The sequence below is a fragment of the Acanthopagrus latus genome, chromosome 16, assembly GCF_904848185.1.
Source record: "Acanthopagrus latus isolate v.2019 chromosome 16, fAcaLat1.1, whole genome shotgun sequence".
NCBI classification, from domain to species: domain Eukaryota; kingdom Metazoa; phylum Chordata; class Actinopteri; order Spariformes; family Sparidae; genus Acanthopagrus; species Acanthopagrus latus.
In genome coordinates this window covers 12,796,646-12,815,807 of record NC_051054.1, presented here as the reverse complement: position 1 = coordinate 12,815,807, position 19,162 = coordinate 12,796,646, and the positions used below count along the sequence as shown (strand labels likewise).

General features: G+C 44.3%; 1 protein-coding gene across 1 annotated transcript in view; it reads right to left on the bottom strand.

The window, feature by feature from the left end:
• Positions 1-19,162, bottom strand: part of LOC119004786 (fibroblast growth factor receptor-like 1) — a 28,656-nt gene that overhangs the window by 8,799 nt on the left and 695 nt on the right. Inside the window, exons 2-3 of the mRNA XM_037071992.1 lie at positions 18,675-18,765; positions 2,050-2,322 (exon numbers count right to left, since the gene is read on the bottom strand). Coding sequence (XP_036927887.1) covers positions 2,050-2,322; positions 18,675-18,753 — 352 coding nt within the window. The 5' untranslated portion in view covers positions 18,754-18,765. The remainder of the gene's footprint in view (positions 1-2,049; positions 2,323-18,674; positions 18,766-19,162) is intronic.

The following is a 19,162-nucleotide window of genomic DNA, read 5'->3' as shown; positions in this document are numbered from 1 at the left end:
GCGAGTAGAGCAGCGTACGCAGTCAGGTTGAACTGATCTCCCTGCCGGCTCTCAAACTGTTTTCGCTGAAGTCTTCATTCTCACTCACTCACGCTGCAGCAGAAGCCAAAGCAGACAAACTATCTGTCACATGAACACACCGCAGGGAAAAAAGTTGTTATCTGTCACTAAGATGAACTGGCTAACGTGTGTGTGTGTGTGTGTGTGCGCGCGCTTGTGTGTGGGCTGGCTTCAGTTTATCAAAATCATCATATCTCCAAGCATTAACTCAATATCTAAAAGCAGAAATAAATTCCACATGCATGTCAAGTATTTGGCTCTACTACAGAGATTGTATTTAAAGAATAAGATGTAATAATTTTAAATAACTGGGAGTCAAGGAAGCATTTCAACTTTTTTTCAGTGAAATGAAACTTAAACTGCAACTCCAGTTTCAGTTATTTCAAATGTTTTATCGGTTCATTTTCACCAGCAGGTGCATGGAAACGTTTTTTCTGAAAAGGTTGCCTTTTTAATTTGTATTAATATATTTCCAGATCGTCTTTTGTAACAGCATTTAAAAATCAGTACCATTTCTGCGTTAAAATGTCCAAAAGCAACTAGATCTTGGTTATATATTTGGTTGAGTTGTTTTGAACAATGTTTAATTCCAGAGAAATCAACATTCTACTCATTTTACTGTGTCACTTGTAATTGTAAACGTGAATAAAAATATAAATCCCTCGTTCGTCTGTCAGCATTTCTGCCGTAGTCAGGTGGATAGATTATGATTATTTAACTTGACACACGCCGAGGATTGTCATAGTATCCAATCAACTGAGCTTTGAAACAAACCAAAAATGACATGGTTCTTGTTATTCATCACATGATTGATTCTAATTTTATTCTACAAAGAAGTGTTCAGTGTGTACGTATGTTGTTAAACTCAGAATGCCCTTTTAGTGCAATGCAGACACAGACAACCACGTCTGACTTTGATACTATATAACACGACGGTAACATGAGCCTTGACATTAAAGCTGGCTCGCTGCCTCCATCTCCAACCTTTCATTTTGGCACAATCAGCAGACACCCTCTCTTTGAACTCGCCGGCAACATCACATTGAGGGGCACCCTAAAATAAACTTTGGTCCCATCTATTCCCAACTCCAGCGAGTGATTTACAACAAAAAGCACCGTTTTCTGAAGCGCTCTGTATTTTCCACATCTGCCTGATTATGGCTCTTCTCCTGAAGGCCGGCTCTCAGAAGACCAGGCTGACGATGAAGCTGCAGCCTCTGGGCGACTCTGACTCTGGCCCTAATTAGGCATCTTAGAGTAATTAGACTAAACACAGCCTTCACGCTCCACTCCGCTCATTCATCATGCTCGGCTCTTGCACAGAGAAAATGCACTGTATGCACACGCACAGAGTAACACGCCCGGTCAGACGGTGCTTAATCCTCCAGGCTCCCATTCAAGAGCTGTGCGAGCGTCCGAAGACAACCCAGCACTATTACACTGAATGTGTTTCTTATTGCGGAGCTGCAGACCTCCTGCCTCCACAGAGTGTAGCCTAAGGAAAAGGAAGAGCTTGAGATCCAATTGAGTCGCAGAGGATGAAGGGGTATGAAACAATATCCCACGCCGCTGTTGACTTTGGGCAGGGAGAGGTAGGGGCTGTAACACATACAATAGATGAGAGGATCAACCACTAAACCTCCACAAATCCACTTGTTTTAGACCTCGACCTCTGTGAGTGATGCTGTCTTTTAACATTTGAACTGCAGTGAGGTTTTTGACTACAGGAAAGTGTTACGAACAAGGCTCTGAAACACCACAGAGGAAGATGATAGACTCCGATCGCACAAATCAGGAGACTGACTCACTGCCACGGTCTCTGGTTTTAGTTAGCAGACAGGTGACTTCATGTTTTAAAGATGCTCGGTTGAGCTTTAACAAGAGTGACACGCTTTACGGTCCTCCATGATCTAATCTCACAAACCTGCAAAAAGCAACAGGTTATACAAACTATCTAATGCGACACAGACAAACTTCGTCTCCACTCACCGATGACGATGAGGGTGTAGTTGATGTTAACGCTACCAAAGCCGTTGGTGGCTTTACAGATGTAGGTACCCGTGTCGTCCGCCTCCACCTCCTTGATCTTCAGGCCCACGCGGAGGATACGGAAACGGATCCAGCCGCTGTGGATGTTGCGCCCATCTTTGGTCCACATAATGAGGGGTGGAGGGTCTCCTTCTACTGGACACGGCAGCTTAATGGCACTCCCGAGCCGGGCGGACTGTCTGTGAACAACCTTCTCAGACACCCGTGGAGGTCCTGAGGACAGACAAACACAGTAAAGGGAAATTCTGTGAAATACATTTTTTTTAAAACCTTAATATGGTTTTGCAAATGAATAAAATGAATTACTTATATTGCATTCCTGCTCCAATTGTGACCAAACAAAACTTCTGACAAAAATTCACAAGTAGAAAAAGAGTCTAGCAAAATATAAATATACTTTGCAGCAGAAATATGTGACAAACAGCAACAACAAACCCCATTCAGCAGCTTTCCTTAAGCTTTGTCCTTAAAGCACTTATAGAAATAGAAATTCATTTAAATAACTACTTAAATTTTTCATGACATCCGGAAAACTCCATCTGCTAATGAACATTGTGTTTTTCCATCAAGGACCCCAGATTAGCTACTGAATGGACCTTAAGGTGAGATAGCTTTTCCAACAGCTGTTTCCAAAGTCAAGAATTATTTTTTTCTCCTTTCCTCCCCTCGTAATCATATTGCTGGCCCTTTGAAGAGTCCATATCCTGAGTTTGGGAACTGCTGATCTTGACCACAACACATTCAAGTCTCCAACATTTGGAAATACAGAAATCAGTGGAAGCTCTCCTCATGTATTAAAACATTTTAAGTTTTTGTATTTACAAACACAAGGATATCCAACAATTTCTTTCGTATTTCTTTAATCCCTTTGCATTTCTTAGAGTGTCAAATTAGGCTGCTTTGGTAAGTAAAGTGTACTGGAATCAGCAAATAAAATATCTGAAGCCTGGCTCTTTGACTCAAAACAGCTCTAAAACCAGCTCGGATGTGGGCAGATGGAATGAGATAGAGGTAATTTGTCATCTTTTTGTCTGATTACCCAGAAATGTTGAAACCAGATTGTAATAATTGGACAAGTCCTGCCGTCCATGCCCTGCACAGAGAGGGTAAAGTGTTCTGGCTCTGGTTTTGTGTAGCGTGCAAGAGATCAAAGCGATGAGGGGGGCGGGCCGCAGCGAGACGGACAGCAGCCTGTTCTCCCCGCTCTTAATTGGCTCAGGTCTGCTCCCTCAGATCTGGTGAAGTGGAGCGGGCCGAAACACCCTGTGATGGTGTTAGGGGGCCTGCGCCGCTGCTTGCACAGCACCAGGCGTCCAAGTAACCCCCCTCCCCACCCAAGACTAAACAAAATCCCAAATTACTGCGCGGACTTGACACCGGAGAGAAACGGGACCGCTGGGGGGGGGAGGAAATGCAACCAAAACCTGCTGCAACAGCCCTCAAAAAGTACACAGAGCACAGTCTGTGCCTCAGAACAAATGGCCAGTCTGGTAGCAGTAAAAACAATGGGGAGGGTAAGTACACATGGCCTCTCCCAAACACATACACACACGCTCAAGCACACACACAGTCACATTCCTTTGGTGCATTTCACACATATGGTAAACAAGAAGTTCATTATACTGATGGGGCTGCAGTGGGGGGGGGCAACACAGGTAACTCCATCTGGCTGATTTGTCCATCATGTTGCAAGCAGATGTATCTCAGCTGCAGATACAACATCTGGACTGTTGAGGCTGCTGACCTCGATGCTAAAAAAAAAAAAAAAAACAGGGCTTACTTAAAAGTTTATAAGTAATGCCACAAAACTCAGCGGAAAAAAACTTGTGAGCGTAAAACCAATGACTTCCTCTCTGTTTCCACGTCTTTCTCCGCCATGCATAAACACACACACACACACACACACACACACATACGCTCACTCAGAGTTTTCCTTCCTCTCTGTGGATGGCCTTCCCTGGTCCACAGCATGCACAGGAAATTGGAAGTGTCATTGTTTATGTCTGTGGAGAAAACGCGACCGCAGTCTTTTTGGCTGTTGTCAGCTGGCCCACATATCTCACTCCTCTGCTAGCAGGAAAGGCAGAACAGAGGCGTTCACTGTTCAGTTTCTTACTCTGCAGACTCTGCTGCAGGACCACAAACAGGTCACAGCTTGGCTCTGTGCTGCAGGAGCTCACATGGACCGAGTTGATCCCGAATGATTGAACGGCCCTGAAATAACATAAACACATTTCTGCCAAATCTTGAACAAATAAGCTTCAGTTATCTCCTCTGACTTATGGTCCTGCAAGCCACTCAACCATGTGTTCTTTCTGGATTAACGGAGGGGAATGACATACATAAACAAGGCCTGATTCATGTCAAAGGTTCAGCTGAAGGAAAGTGTCAAAACACACTGTCCCAGCATAGACATTGCTTCTGTCAAATAAAGGTTTTCTGGAAGGACAATTCTCAAGAGTTATATTCTTCACAAGAAAATAAAACAAGACAGGAACAACTGAATGCTCTTTCCCATTCGTAGAAGTGTACAAAGGTGTACTGCAAAAACTTGCAGAGCATTCCACATTCAATCCACCTGTAAGTGTGGCTTTTTAAACTTCTTACTACTAAAGTTTTCATTAGATTTTGGATTTAATTTTTCATTTATACGATCAAATAACTCTATCTCAGTGGTGTGGTGAATCTTTGGCTAGATTCCCTAAGTTCAGGAGACTGTCATGTTCTTTAAAGAAGCTTTTTTTGGGCCATGTGAGGGTTATTTTTAAATTAAGATTTGTGGCTTTCTAGCAGGGAAAGATGAGAAGATTGATACTATTCTTATTTGTGTATGCTAAACGTAAGGCCACAGCCAGCAGCTGGTTAGCTTAGCTTAGCAAAAAGACTGGAAGCTAGGAGAAACAGTTATCTGGACAGCAACTTTGTCCAAAGGTAACAAAATCCAACCTCCAGCCTGTAAAAACCACAACCAAATATTTTGAAAATAATGTTTGAATAGATTAAAAAAGACAAGATTCAATGTGTTAACGTATGAATGCCTTTCAGGAGAAAAGGCCATTAGCTCATTGTGTGCATAGAGTGGTATATCAAGAATGAAAAAAGAGCAAAGAGTAAAGAAGAAGCTTTATGACCATCCAACAAGCAGCCAACATATTGGCCCCTTTGGTGCAAAGCTAAGTTAACCGACTGCTGCCCGCAGCCTTACATATGAATATAAGGGTGGTATCTTATCAAGCCAACTGTGGAAAAATCAAATAACTGCATTTCCCAAACTACTACTTCAGTGGTGATAAAGGTCTATGTGATCTTGAACCTTATTAAAAAGCTCCTGAGCTTTTGGCTTAATAAACTAAAAAGCTTTGGCTGGTGCTCCAACTGCGAGGAATGTGCAACAAATGATTTCCTCCCTCCATCTCTGCTGTTAAAAAAAAAACAACCTTTTGAAGTCCTTTTGAAAAACAAGGCACGAAGAAGTGCTGAAATCAAGGACATCGTCTGAATAACTTAAAATGTATCTGTGCTGTGTGCGTGACCACCATCATTTCTTCAGCAGGGACTCTCCTCCTCCGCCTCCTCCTTCTCAAGGACAGGTTAGCCTTGGAGTTGAAAGCTTTGAAACTACCACACAGTGGTCCTCTGTAAAAAAAAAAAAAAAAAATCTAACACTGAGAAAAGGGAAAATAATTTTCTTATCTGCCTGGTGGTAGGATACATGGTTCACGGCGAATGTAAGGCTGTGATGAATGGGAATCAGCCAGATTTATGTCAAACTCCTGAGTGTTTACTCAAATTGTTCGAATTGTTAGCTGCTCTCTACACGGAAAATGATACACATGACCATATGGGCTTTCCCGTATTGCAGCTTTGGTACGGCGCTCCTTATTATAGCCGAGCCCCATGTGTGAATGGAATCTTTCATAGCGCAGGAAGAGGAGGAGGAGGAGGCCTGGCGACTCGCAGAATTAGCTCTGTTTTTCTTTGCTCAATTTGGTGATGGATTATTTTAAGAGAAAGGGGCACATTCAATAAGGGGCATTCTTGTGATTCAGACTAAATATAGCCACTTTCACGAAACCTTGTGAGCGGGTTAATGACCTGTTGATCTGACACGCAGGCATCCACGGAGGAAGGTATGGTGGAAAAGAAGAACACAGAAAAGAAAAAAAAACTACAAAGGCTGCCAGATTTGAGCAATGTTCAGATGTGCTGGTACACCTCTCCTCGTTTGTTTTTCTCTTTTACGAAACACCTGTGGATTTGTAATGATGTATGCATGCATTTTTGCTCCCATACAAAGTGCTTTGGTCTTTCTAGCCATTTTGCAAACACGTCAATAAAAGGTTTGGCTTGGCCGCTGACAGACGCTCCAATAGCGAACACCTGGAGCTAAACCAACCGCAATGAGAACATCTCGATAATGCACGCAACACTGTCGGCCCAATAGAGGATATAGTTATTCAAACAACACTGTAAACATCTTCTTATAAAAAGGATTTGGTCCTTAATCTCCAGCCAACTGCAAGAATTTCTTGTGCATAAAAAGGCTTTCGCAGACTGCCAGACTGAAGTGACTCATTACTAAGATAAACACAGATCTGAGTGAATGTGTCTTCAATATGCAGTATTTATATAAGGATAAGAGACAGATAGAAGCGAGAGAATGCATCCTCCTACTCAGCAGCACTGTGTTAGCTCAGTAGACCGTACAAGAAGCAGACGAACCTCAAACACAAGAGAGGAAGTTTAATGGAGCCTGTGCTTCAAGGGAAATAGCTCCCATCATGCATCTCTTAAAACTCTCAGGAGCACTTGTATAATAAAAAATATAACAAAATGGAAGGGAAAAGTAAGTTGAGTTCAAGGGGGGATGGGAGGGGAGGAGAAAATGCACAAAAAAACAACATGAAAGCTAGAAACCAAATCCAGAGCCAGTGACTTTACTTGAGACCGAAGGGGCTGGGTGAAGGCGAAAGGTGAGGCAGACACCGCAGCTCGGGGAGTGTGTGAAAGGCCGGAGCTTCTGTTCGGGGCCTGCTGCTGCGCCCGGCTATACATTTCACAAGCACAGATACAAATCGGCATAAAACAGCGAGAAGGGAGAAGGGGGAGAGCCACCTTGGCAATTCAAGAAAGGAGGTGAGGTGAGGGGAGGGAGGAGGGGTGAAAGGGGACTGGATACGTGGAGTGGCCGCAGAGGCTGTTCTGACAGCAGCGGGGCAGCGGAGGGTGAAGAATGCCGTCTTTTCTTACCCCTCCAGACGTCCTGCCCAGCAACTTCACCCAGTGTGGTAATCAATACCCGTTATTTTCTCCTCTCGGCTTTCCAATCAATAGATAAGAGCGCGGTAAGACCAGCCGGGACAATGGGTCTTTCTTCGGCACCATCTGATGTGGGCTGAATAGCAACCGCTTCTGTGGTGGGAATGGTACAGGAGGAGCTATTGGGTGACATGAGGAGAAAAAAGCAGGAGGGGGTGGAATAAAGAGAAAGAGGTAAAGAGAATAAGATGCTCCAGTCGATCTATCTGATTAAAGCAGAATCACTGGGAGAACACGGCTAATGGCTCCAGCACAACGGGGCTCCCGCCGACCCCCTCATCAACAGAACAGGAGAAGAAACAGAGAGAAATTACTCCAGCGCAAAAAAGCTCCTGGAAACATCTCCATCACGTGGCCTACCCTTAACAGGACCTACTGTGGAGCCTTTGAACTCTAAGCTGCTATATTTCATTAAACTTGACTGCCTTCTCCCCGGCCCCAGCTGCCTGTGTCGAAGAAAAGCAGCGTGTGTGTGTGTTTTTGTAAGACTCCCTACAGCTGTCATGTGTGGCTGCAGTGGCACAAAGATCCACTGAGACATACGCATTTGTTTGTTTGTCAATAAACCGAGCAGATGCTGTCGCATTTCTGAAACAGCGTAAAAGCTAACCGTCAGGAAACAAGCGAATGCCATTTACTTAGTAAGTGTGGCTGTTGTTTAGGCTGTTAGCTGCATATTAAATTGATCACAAGACAAGTTACATGAGGATCCCGTTGGCTTACCGCCTCAGCCGACCCTCTCCTGGGAGAGTAGTATAGTTGATTGATACTTTGATTATATAACAAGTCCCTTTTAATTCAGTCTAAAGATTATCCATAAGGCCTCCATAGTTTTCCATACTTCCACAAGCCAGGAAAGGTACGCAGTCCTTATGGAAAGTCCTGAACTTGAATTAATAGAGGCCTTTCATTTCATGTTTTTGGAGAGGCCATGCTGTCTTATTACTGGAACAGTTTATAACCTGCTTTTCCGATGTCTGACCCAGTCGACCACTGTACAGAGAGTTGGGTATTTTCTGTTCAAAGTTCAAAGTCACTATTTTGGGTTAGTAATATTAACTTTTAGGAGCATTCTGTTCTCTGCTCGAAGAAGTCACTCTGATACATGCCAGTGCTTTACTGACATCTAGATTTGTCAGTGTGGAAGTTCTGGCTCATTCTTCCTCTCGAGATTCAAGATTCATTTATTTGTCCAGAGGGAGATTTGTCTCTCATTTCATTTCGTTCATTTTACCAGCCGTGACAGCATCTGATGCTAATGCTTTCTCCTTGAGAGTCTGTGTGTGTGTGTGTCATCATGGGAAAATGTGGTCCTGGAGACACCTCATGTAGTGGTACTTTGTAGTCATGTATTAATGTAAGAAAGATTACTGAGTAGTCATAAGCTGGAACACAAACTTGTTTATAAACTCCTCTATCCGCTTGATAAGAATGCTATAAAATAACTAAAATATGAGGAATATCCATAATATTATGGAGAAAATGTTTGAATATGGCATGCAACTGGTTAAATGTTATGAAGGTAGTGATGACTGATTCTTAACGCGTGACACCAACATACTAATTCAGTAGCGTCACTTTTCATGCAGATGTGACTCAGTAATTCAGTGGTCCTAAGGAGCGCACGGTGAGTGGCACTCCAGTCACTTTATCTCACTCCATTAGGCTAAGGCCTGGTGCACACACAGGGGCTGAGTGTGTGCTTAGGGCCACTTATCAGGGGGAGAGGCAACAGCAGGGAGGCTGGGCAGGGAGAGAAAGCCCAGAAAGAGTGACAGACAGAGACAGAGAAAGAGGGGTCGGGGGAGAGGAGAGAAATACAAAAAATACAACAAGCCAGGGAGAGAGAAGTAGGGTGAGTGTTAAAGAGAGGAGGGTTGATTTAGAGAGTGGCAGGGAGCAGAGGCTAAGATGGCAGTGAGGCCTCCTTTAACACACAGCTCATAAGGAGAGGAGGGCTGCATGGGGGAGTGAAGGGGGATTAGGTGGGCCCAGGCGGCAGTAACCAGGAATCCCAACAATCTCACACCCCACTCCCTGGCCTGGGCTCAGCCTCAGCCACATGACACACTCAAACAGACCGCTCTCTCTTTCTCCAACACAGAGCAGGGCACCAACAAGCACCTGTTTATTACTGTCCGTCTAATATGTTTGGAGATGGGCCGACCACTTGGCAAGGAGAGGGACATTGTGCGAACGCTCACACATGTTTGGCTGCTGCCGACCGCCCTGTCTATTGTCTCCTCTTGTCTCTATTAAACACACACAGATATGAACGTTTAGAGGGAGTTAAAGATTAAATCCCTTACTTTAGAGTTGTATTTGTCCACATAATCTAACGGGGGGGAAAAAATGCAGATTTAAAATTGTTTCTGATTTGTTATCTTTTTCGTGTAAAATACTGAATATACCTCTCCCTGTACAAATCCCCCAAATAATATGATTTGAGAAGGAAAACTCTCTCTTTGGTTGGATTGCACACAATTCGTGACCAAACTTAGACCATGAACTGTGATTAGAGGTCACAAGTAAGACAGCGTGGCTGGTATTGTTTTCTCCTTGTTAGCCTGTGTGCGTGTCACGGTGACAAAATGTGGTCCTGGAGACACCTGGAGCAGGAAATACGAGAGAAGCGGCTCTGAGTGCTATATGTTTGACGGTCTATGGACAGATACTTGTCAGCACAATATGGCTTTCAGTTGGTACTAATAAAGTTTAGGTCCTCTATCCATTACACAGTACACATGCAACAGTTGACAACGGGACTGGAGTAGCCAAAATTGTTGTGAACCACAGAGCATTCCTCCTGGACAATCAACCATGGCGGCCTGTTTCATCCTCTACACATAACAAGAACTCTGTTTATGTTGTTTCATGGTCTCCATCAGTCAACAGCGAGGTGCATCCTGCCACTCCCTGCATGTCTCCCTTTTCTACCTTCCTGCATTCCACGGTGGGAAACAAATAACCATCTGACCTGAGTTTGGCTCATTGTGTACAGTTAACACAGTCGGAGTCCAGTCTGGAGGTGCTGAATGAGATACAGATGTCTTATTAAGTCGCGCCACCATCGCTCTGAGTTGGTCTGATGTTCAACTGACTGGCAGAGAAGCGCGGAGGCCGTAAACAAGAGCGTTTTGAGCCAGACATGCTGTCACCGGTGGACCAGCATGTGTTGTGGTCACATCTGCGTGATGATGATGACGATGATGATGACCATGCCTGGCACCGAGCTCCTCTCATTTCTTCGTCTCCAGGAACCCTACACCGGCATACAGTCAGAGGATCAGCCAATCTCCATCACACTGGGAAGCGCTTTACACCAGCGCCTTTGTCAACAAGGTCTTTTCAGGAGAGAGCCAATGACAGACTGCGATGTAGCAGGAGTGTTTGGGCAGAATGGAGCGATTCACATCAGGGCAGGAGGGAGGGAGAGGCTAGGCAGAGGAGTGGGTGAGGGAAAGAGAACGCCGGGTGAGACAGAGACGAGACAGAGCGGGGAGAAGCAAGGCGAGACAGACGGAGGGGGTGGAGAAACTGGCAAAGCTCTCACTGACAGCAATGGGGCCTCTTGACAATCCAGGAATATTGTCTGAAATCAATCTGTCATCGTGGAGCTGTTGAGCCTGTCATTACGATGTGGTACTCGCCCTTTCACAGTGACAATTTGTTCAGTGCTTTCCCAGTTCACCTTACCCCTCGGCTGTAAAAAGGTCACTGCCCTCTATCCATCTCTATCCGCCAGACTGGCTCTGCCTTTGTTCATCAACTGTCTGCACTGAGCTATACGGTTCTTTTTATCAAGGTGACCCGCACAGGAACAGGCAGCTGATGACCAGAATAGACTGCCAACTATGCAGTAAATGTGATAATGCCTTAAAAAACAGTAAACGTGATTAAGAGTCTAAAGGCATGCTAGTGGCTCTTTGAGGCTATACTTTGGCACTGTGGTGCTCTCAGGTAAACACTAATGTCAAAATGCTAAAAATCTCAGCAAATGTAAATCCACTTTGAAGTCACCCCTTGGTTTGTGACCCTGAAACTCCATCCACACTTTATACAGTCAATTATTCTTAGGATGATAATGCTAGCAAGTTTTGTTCAGCACACTCTCACGATCAGTAAAATGAGAGTGTTAGCAAGCTAATATTTTCTGATTAGCACCCAATTTAAGCAGTTGTTTGGTCATAAACCAAATTGGACAAACAGAAATGCTGACCTGAGGATGGCTCAAGATGAAAGATAATTGGATAAAACTTTTTGCAATTCATCTTTTTAGGACCTATAATATTCATATATTCATATTAATATTCCTAACCCTAACCCTACAACGATCATGAAAACTCATCTGTAGTATATAATCTATATAGCAGCACAGAAAAAGTATGAACATAACCAAATCCACAGGAAACCTTCAATGTCTGTACAAAACTGCCTGGAAATACATCTGATAGTTGTGGAGAGATTTCAGTCTGGTGGGATGACGGACCAACAGACAAGCCTTACATTGCCATCCCTTGAGTAATACGGCTGCTAACATGGCTAAAATGGCTAAAAAATATACAACAAGAGCAGTCACTTTAGCTCATATTCAATGTAGTCACAGAATAACTATGACTGGTGCACTGCCGCCATCTGCCAAGCCTCTAACTCCAAGTGCATCCAGGCTTGGAGGCTGATCCAAGGCCCAAACTCACATCCCAGTGCATGAGGAAATCAAATCAGTTTCACTGCATGGTGCAGTCTGGGATAGCAGTAGCCGTGCTATAAAATATGACAGATTATACTCCTTGCTCCTGAAATGATTTTTCCTCCCGTTCCACTCTTCAAGTCAAAGCGGGGACATATTTTTCCATTCATTACAAAGATCCCCTGAATGAGAAATCAGGGCCTCTTTGCCTCCTCACGTCATCCCCAGTGCTGAGAGACACTGCTGCTGCTGCTGCTGCTGCTGGAAATGGGTGCAAACAAATTCCATCATGACAGCCTATACCCTCGCAATGAAAACCCCTTTTTTTGACGTACTGTGACAAGCAATCGCCCTGACCAGACTCTTTATAACCTCAATCAATGGGGACAATGCGCATAGAATTTCCGAGGTCGCTCAAAAGAATCGCTAATGAAAAACAAAGTGGAAGCAAAAAAGCCACAAAGCCATGTGGGGTCTCATTGAAGCTCATCGGAGGTGAACTGAAAGACGGTGGGGGGGTTGAGGAGGGGAGGATGGAAGAAACTTGAAGGAGGGTCCGGGGGTGTGTGTCGTAGGCAGCAGAGGCCTCATTCAGAGCTTGTTATCCCAGCTGTCCCCTGGCTTGGCTTTCTTTAGGCTCAGCCAGCCATCGCTGTTGCCACCACCATAACTTTCAATCAACCTTTTGACTGCAGGATGGCAGGGTTAGTGTGTGAGTGTGTGAGTGTGTGTGTGTCTCAGGACAGCAAGTGATTTTTAATGAAACCCTGAGAGAGAGAGGAGAAGGTTGAGGAACAACAAGGACAGAGAAAGTTTTTAAAGCGAGACTTCGATGTCTGATATGAGATTACAGAGCTGACTGGCACCAAATTGCTTTCCAAAGTGGAAAACAACGAGAGACTTGATGGCACAGAGGAATACAAAGAAAAAATAAGAGAGGAAACTCATTATCATGTTATATGCAACAGGTACCTCCTGGCGGCCTGATTTGGTTTTCTGATAAGTCAGGATGAGGCTACGAGAGCAAAGACTCACGCAGGTTGTGGCAAGTACATACAGTACGATGGGCCAGATAATGTTTCTGCAGACTAAATCAGCCTTTTATTCACCAACATCTCAGTGACAACTGTCGAACTTGCCCAAACCTGCTCAGAAGAATCCCGAAGGCCACCATCACATAAACACAGTACAGATGTTTTTTCGAGACAACAAAAGGTTGTCATGGTACACATTTTGCAGGTTTTCTTCAAAAAGGTAGCTCAATAACCAAGAGAGGGATGTCACAAGGAGTCAAGGCCAGAGGAAATGGAGATGAGCAGAGAGAAGTAAGAAAAATGGAAGAGATGTTTCATGTCGACGTACTGTACTATCACTGATTTATATATGATTGAGGAATCTAAGACTTAAAAAAAAATCTAAGTGAGTGCAAAAGTTGCAGGCAAACCCCTGCACACTGTCAAATTTGATGTTTCTGTAGAAGAACCTCATCAGGCAAATCGTTTTTTCAGTAGCTGCAAGCCTGCAACCAATTACATTCCCAAGACAAATGACAAATATTCATTCCCTATCTGAAAGCAAACATCCCATATATAACATGGAGCTACAGAAGCAACAATATTATACCCTGTAACAACTGTAAAAGGTACAACAGATTGTTCACATAAACAGTTAAGTTCATATCAAGTGGACGCTGAGAAGTCTTTGAGGCTAAACTGCCTCGAAACAGATGAGAACAATGAAAAACAGCAACAACAGAAAAATATGAAACTTCCTAATCAAAACAAGGTCTCGCAAAAACAAAAAAAGATGTTCAGCGCAACAGTAATCCTGTTTATTGTACAGTCAAAGATTAATTTCGGACAGTGTCAGATTTGTTTTCGCAGGGCGGAGGTGGGGTTATCAGCCAATTCATCAGCTATCAGCTTTTAGCTCCAAACCAAAATGATTATATCACCCTTGAAAAATACACTTTTGGTCAACTAATCTCTGCACCTCCTGGCTTCAGCTGGATGCAGACTCACAGCCCGACTCATAAATCTACAGATTAAAATCTCTCGGAAACAAAACCTGTATCTCCAGTTAAGGGGGGAAAGAGGACAGCAATTGGAATGTCATCATTTCACTTCCTAAAGCGACTGAGTGTACATCTGTGGAGAACAAAATGAAAAGGAGGAGCGTGATACAGGAGAAAATAGGTGGATGAGGGCGATGGGGGGGCAATGGGGGGGTGTCTCTCCACGACTTGGCTCCTCAAAAGAAAAAAGAGTAAGCAGAGCAGGACTGGAGAACTGAAGGAGGCTGAGAAAGAGGGGTTGCGCAAGACAAACACTTCCCACTGTGAAGCTGAAATGTTATTGTAAGGTCACTTGTAAGGTCCCAGCGAGGTGGACCCTCACCCCCTCCTACAGGCTCGCTTCCAGTCCACTCTTTCTCCGGGCCAAGGGTGTAACACAGCAGCCTGAAGTGTGGAGTTTAAACAGTGTCCTGTGTCATCAGATGCTTATTTAACACCAAACAGCTGCCAATTAAATAAAAATCTGTTAAATCCCGGGAGTCAGACCAGGGAAGCGCATAAAGATGATTATCATCTGAATGGTGACAGTCTGGCACCTCCGCGTGCACTTTGTGAGCAGCCACATGGGTTTTTGTGAAGGTTAACGGGAGCAACAGGAATCCTATTTAACTGAACCCAAATTCATTCAGCCAGCAGGAAGAGTGTGTGTGGTCTGAAAACACTCCCGGAGCCAAATGCCCAAACAAAACTAATGAGCATTGTACACACGCAGAGACCTTCGTACGATTCAATAAGTCTTTTTTTCCCCCTTTTTTAAAAAAAGTACAACGAAAAAGAAAAAAGTATCCTGCATTAGCATACAGCTGAAAGTGACAAATATTGAAAGCGAACAACGCCTTGTTGAAATTCCATATGAATGCTAAATGAAGTGGCCATTAAAGTCAGTCAATGAGGTGAGTGTTGCTCACAGGGATTATATGACCCTGCTAAAGTAAACACCAACTGACCTCCATTATGACTACTTATCACAGCTACAGTCCTTTCATTTCTTTCCCCTTGCAGGGGTGAAGTCTGACACATTCCTCTCACCGAATGTTTCCTCCTGAACTGACGGGGTCAGCACTGTGTGCCGATAGATGAGGAACACGGATCACCGTAGTGGCGTGAATATTATTTCCGTGATAGAAACAGAGGGATCATAGCAGCAGGAATATTATTTCCACCTGGTTTGGAAGGAAGGAGGTGGAGTGGGAATAGTTGCTGGTGTACCTCTGAGGTTTTCCAAATTGCTCTGTGCTTCTTGGATGTCTCATTATCATGACTTTTCTCAGGGTAATTTCAGCCTGCTTAATAAAACACATGCATATATTCAGACGCACGAAAGCAGCCTTGCTCACCCTCGTAACTTCTTCTCACGCACCACTAAACGGCAGCGCCTCAGTAGAGAGAGTCCCCCCATCTAATGTGAGTTTCTAATATATGGCAAGTAAGTCCAGTCTACGGGGATGAGGAGTGTTTAAAATGAATCACTGCTGCTCTGTCCAACCTGGGGGACCGCCACTCCAAATAATCCACCAATTGTTCTCCTAGACTCAGTAAATAGGGGCTACGGAGAGTTGGGAAAGGCTGGGTGGGAGTAAAGGTCAGCTCATGCCTTGTTTTAACGACAGCACATTAACTTAACTCACTTCCTTCTACTTTACACTGCTAATAAAGGGGAGGAAATGCACAGAGAAGCAGGCAAAAGAGAAGGGGGACGTGTGTCAGAAGGGTGGCAGGCAGCATTGGTGATGCACTGAATGGTCGGCCAGATTAGAGCTGTAGCAGAAGACTAGAAGTGTTTGACTTCCCCTGAGTTCCACTGTTTGGTGTGGGCTGAAAAACAGAACGTAACATGAAGCTGATTTTATTTCAGGCACCTAAATGGGGCATTAAAGTGTGACTTGGGAAAAGCAGCACAGTCGAGCTTTTTCATCACAATTCTTTCTCCTTTTCCCCCACCCCCAACAAGTCTCACCAGCTTGGCCCACACCACTGTTACACCTTCTTACTATTCAGGAGCTTTTTAAAAAATAAGAGGACTTTGGGGCATTTGGTTACTGAGAAACTAGCCTCATTACAGTTAAAGGAAATGGAAAACTGTCTCTGAGCCAAATGGCCTTGTGATTTTAAAAGCCCTTGGCATACAATTTATCTCATAGTACCTTCTTGTTATGAAACCCATGATGTAACTCTGCTATAAAATGTATATTTTCCAACAGGGTTGCAGAGCAGTTTGCATGCTCTAAACTTCCCCAGATGGTGAAGCAAACATGTGCGGAGTGAAGTCACATACATGCCCAAAAGGACAAAACTGTATCGGTAGCCTGTTTCTAATTAAAACGCATCCAAACAGCACAATTCAGCGTGTGTGTGTGTGTGTGTGTGTGTGTGTGTTCATTGTTAGCCAGTCCCTGTGCATAGCAGAGACACCTGGTGCCTCGCTGCTTCTCCCAGGGTGCATTTCTGCAGATCCATATGTCCAGGCTGCTGCATTCCACAGTTAGTGGAGCCCAGTGGTCCCCAGGCCTGTCACCACATTAGAGGCTCTGCTGGGACACATCACTGAGCACCTCCTCCAGCTGCTGGGGGGGAGGCGCTGGGACGGAGGAAGTGAGGGGTTCCTAAGGGGGGGTCTTAAGAAATAATTCTTGCTTGGCCAGTCCCAAAGTCGTAGCAGTGGAAAGAGTGAGGGAGGGTCCATATGTGCCCGTGTGTGTGTGTGTGTGTGTGTGTGCGTGTGGCACAAGGGCAGGGGATCCAGGGTCAGATGTCCCCTGATGACTGACAGCAACAGGCTTGAAATCGTTCACCCAAACTCACTGTCTTTCTCAGGTGCATTGTTTGAGATAACAGCAGTAAAGTAACACTTCCAGTGTGGTTTTTTACTGTTTCACACATAAGTCAAAGGCTGCCTGTCCTTTATAATTTAATTCACATTTGTCAAAGATGTCATCATACATTGTTAAATTTTACAGGGACAGTTTTACAGCTTTTTCTGGCCTTGGCTTCACCATAAAAGCACACGCTTCGAGTCAAAAACTCCCAACTGTATTTCACAGCATGTCAAAGTCAAGCTGTTGCGTTTTTGGACCATAACACAGAACTCACTGTATCACTGCTGCTGCTGCTGAGAGAACTGAGGGATGTCTGCACTTCACACATTGTCAAGCACCATTCAAAATCATTACATTCACGCCGCCTGCCAGCTACATATCTGCTTTTTGGTCTATCTGCCTGTGCATCTGTTATCACTTTCAGGGAATTTCTTACTTTTTTTTTTCAAAAGGCTGTAAATTCTTCCTCTTGGCATTAAATCATTTCAGACCCACTGGACCTCCACTCTCCACCATCTCATTCTCCTTCACTGACATCTGTTAATCTATAAACATAGAAAATTGCCTGTCTAATCTTATTTAGCCTCAACGTCTTGTTTACTTTTGGTTTAGTCGTGCCGTGAAGGCACGGCTGCCACACTGTGAATGAGGCATTGTCTGCAGACCCGCAGATCTAATCTCCCCCTCTAAACTGCCGCCAGCCCCCTTCTACCTCGAGCCCTGATAGCCACATGCAGGTATTGTACCTATCAGACGCCTCTTTAATTCGCTTCCACGCTGAGTTGGAGAATAAAGAGAGCGCTATGGAGCCTGCTTGTTTTGCCAGTGCGAGGTCTTCCGGGGAAATGTGTCTGGCTTTCAGATTTCTCTCATTAAATCCAGAGCATGGTTTCAAGTTTTGCCTCGGTGGGTCTTTGACTCAACGCGCTGGATTGCATCAGACATGGTTCAGTAGTCAGTGATGGTGGATGAAATCATTGAAATTGCCTCGACAGTTTATTCATGACCTGTTGACAGGCTCACTGTAAGTTGTCTTTATAAAGCAAAGTATTGATACTGGCACAATAAATTCTTCAGTGAATTGTGGTACGACTGAGGTCTCCCACTTTCTACTCACGCACAAACACACACACACACACACACACACACACACACACACACACACACACACACACACACACTTAGGCTGATGTGAGACAGTCTCTTGGCCAGCCACGGGAGAGCTGGACTCTTACACTGACTTGTGTTCTTTCACCATGGGAAGCTGATGGATGATGTTTGTTTGGTTTAGCTGCAGTGAATGTCCACACACACACACACACACACACACACACACACACACACACACACACACACACAAACACACGCACACACATATACACAACCATGACTGAAACACACACGAACTGGGGGTAGGGGTTGGCTTTTCCTCTCTCATTCCCCTGCCCCGTGTTGATTTTGGGCTCCGTTTAGAGATTTCTAACTTCTTACTTTTCTGTCTCTTACTTCTCGGCGCGGAGGAAACACTAGGAGCCAACTGAGACTTTCTTAATGCTCACAAGAAACCAGCCAGTCAACTTGAGTCTAAATGATCTGGCGTCAGCGTCCGGGTTAAAAAGAAACGCAGCATTAGCGATGAAAGAAAGGTTTATGAAACGGCTCTGACCTCTTGCACAGTCGGTCAGCAAAACAGCCAGGAAGACGAGCAGCACAATCTTCAGGATGCCCACACTGTCCATCTTCATGTTCCTCTGAATCTGAAAGACACACAGTGACGGTTACACACAGTGTAGACACCAATCCATGGAGAATAATAGAGCTATCACAGGATTTATAACAAAAAATACACCTTTGAGGTTCAATTTCACATGCTACTAAAAACACAACTTAATTACTTAAAATATGATATATGAAATGTATAGGTAATGTCAATCGTTGTAATATTAATTTAAAATCAAGTATTCAATTCAGTAAAAGACCTCTCCTCGCTGGAGTATTTAGCTGGGATGACCTCGGTGGTTCTCAAACTAGACTCCTGCGAGACTCTAGGGGGTCTGATGGAACCCAAATTAAATGAGTTTAATGTCACATTAAAAGAAAAATGTATATATAAATTCCATAGCAAGACATTAACAGCACATTTGTGTCACATGA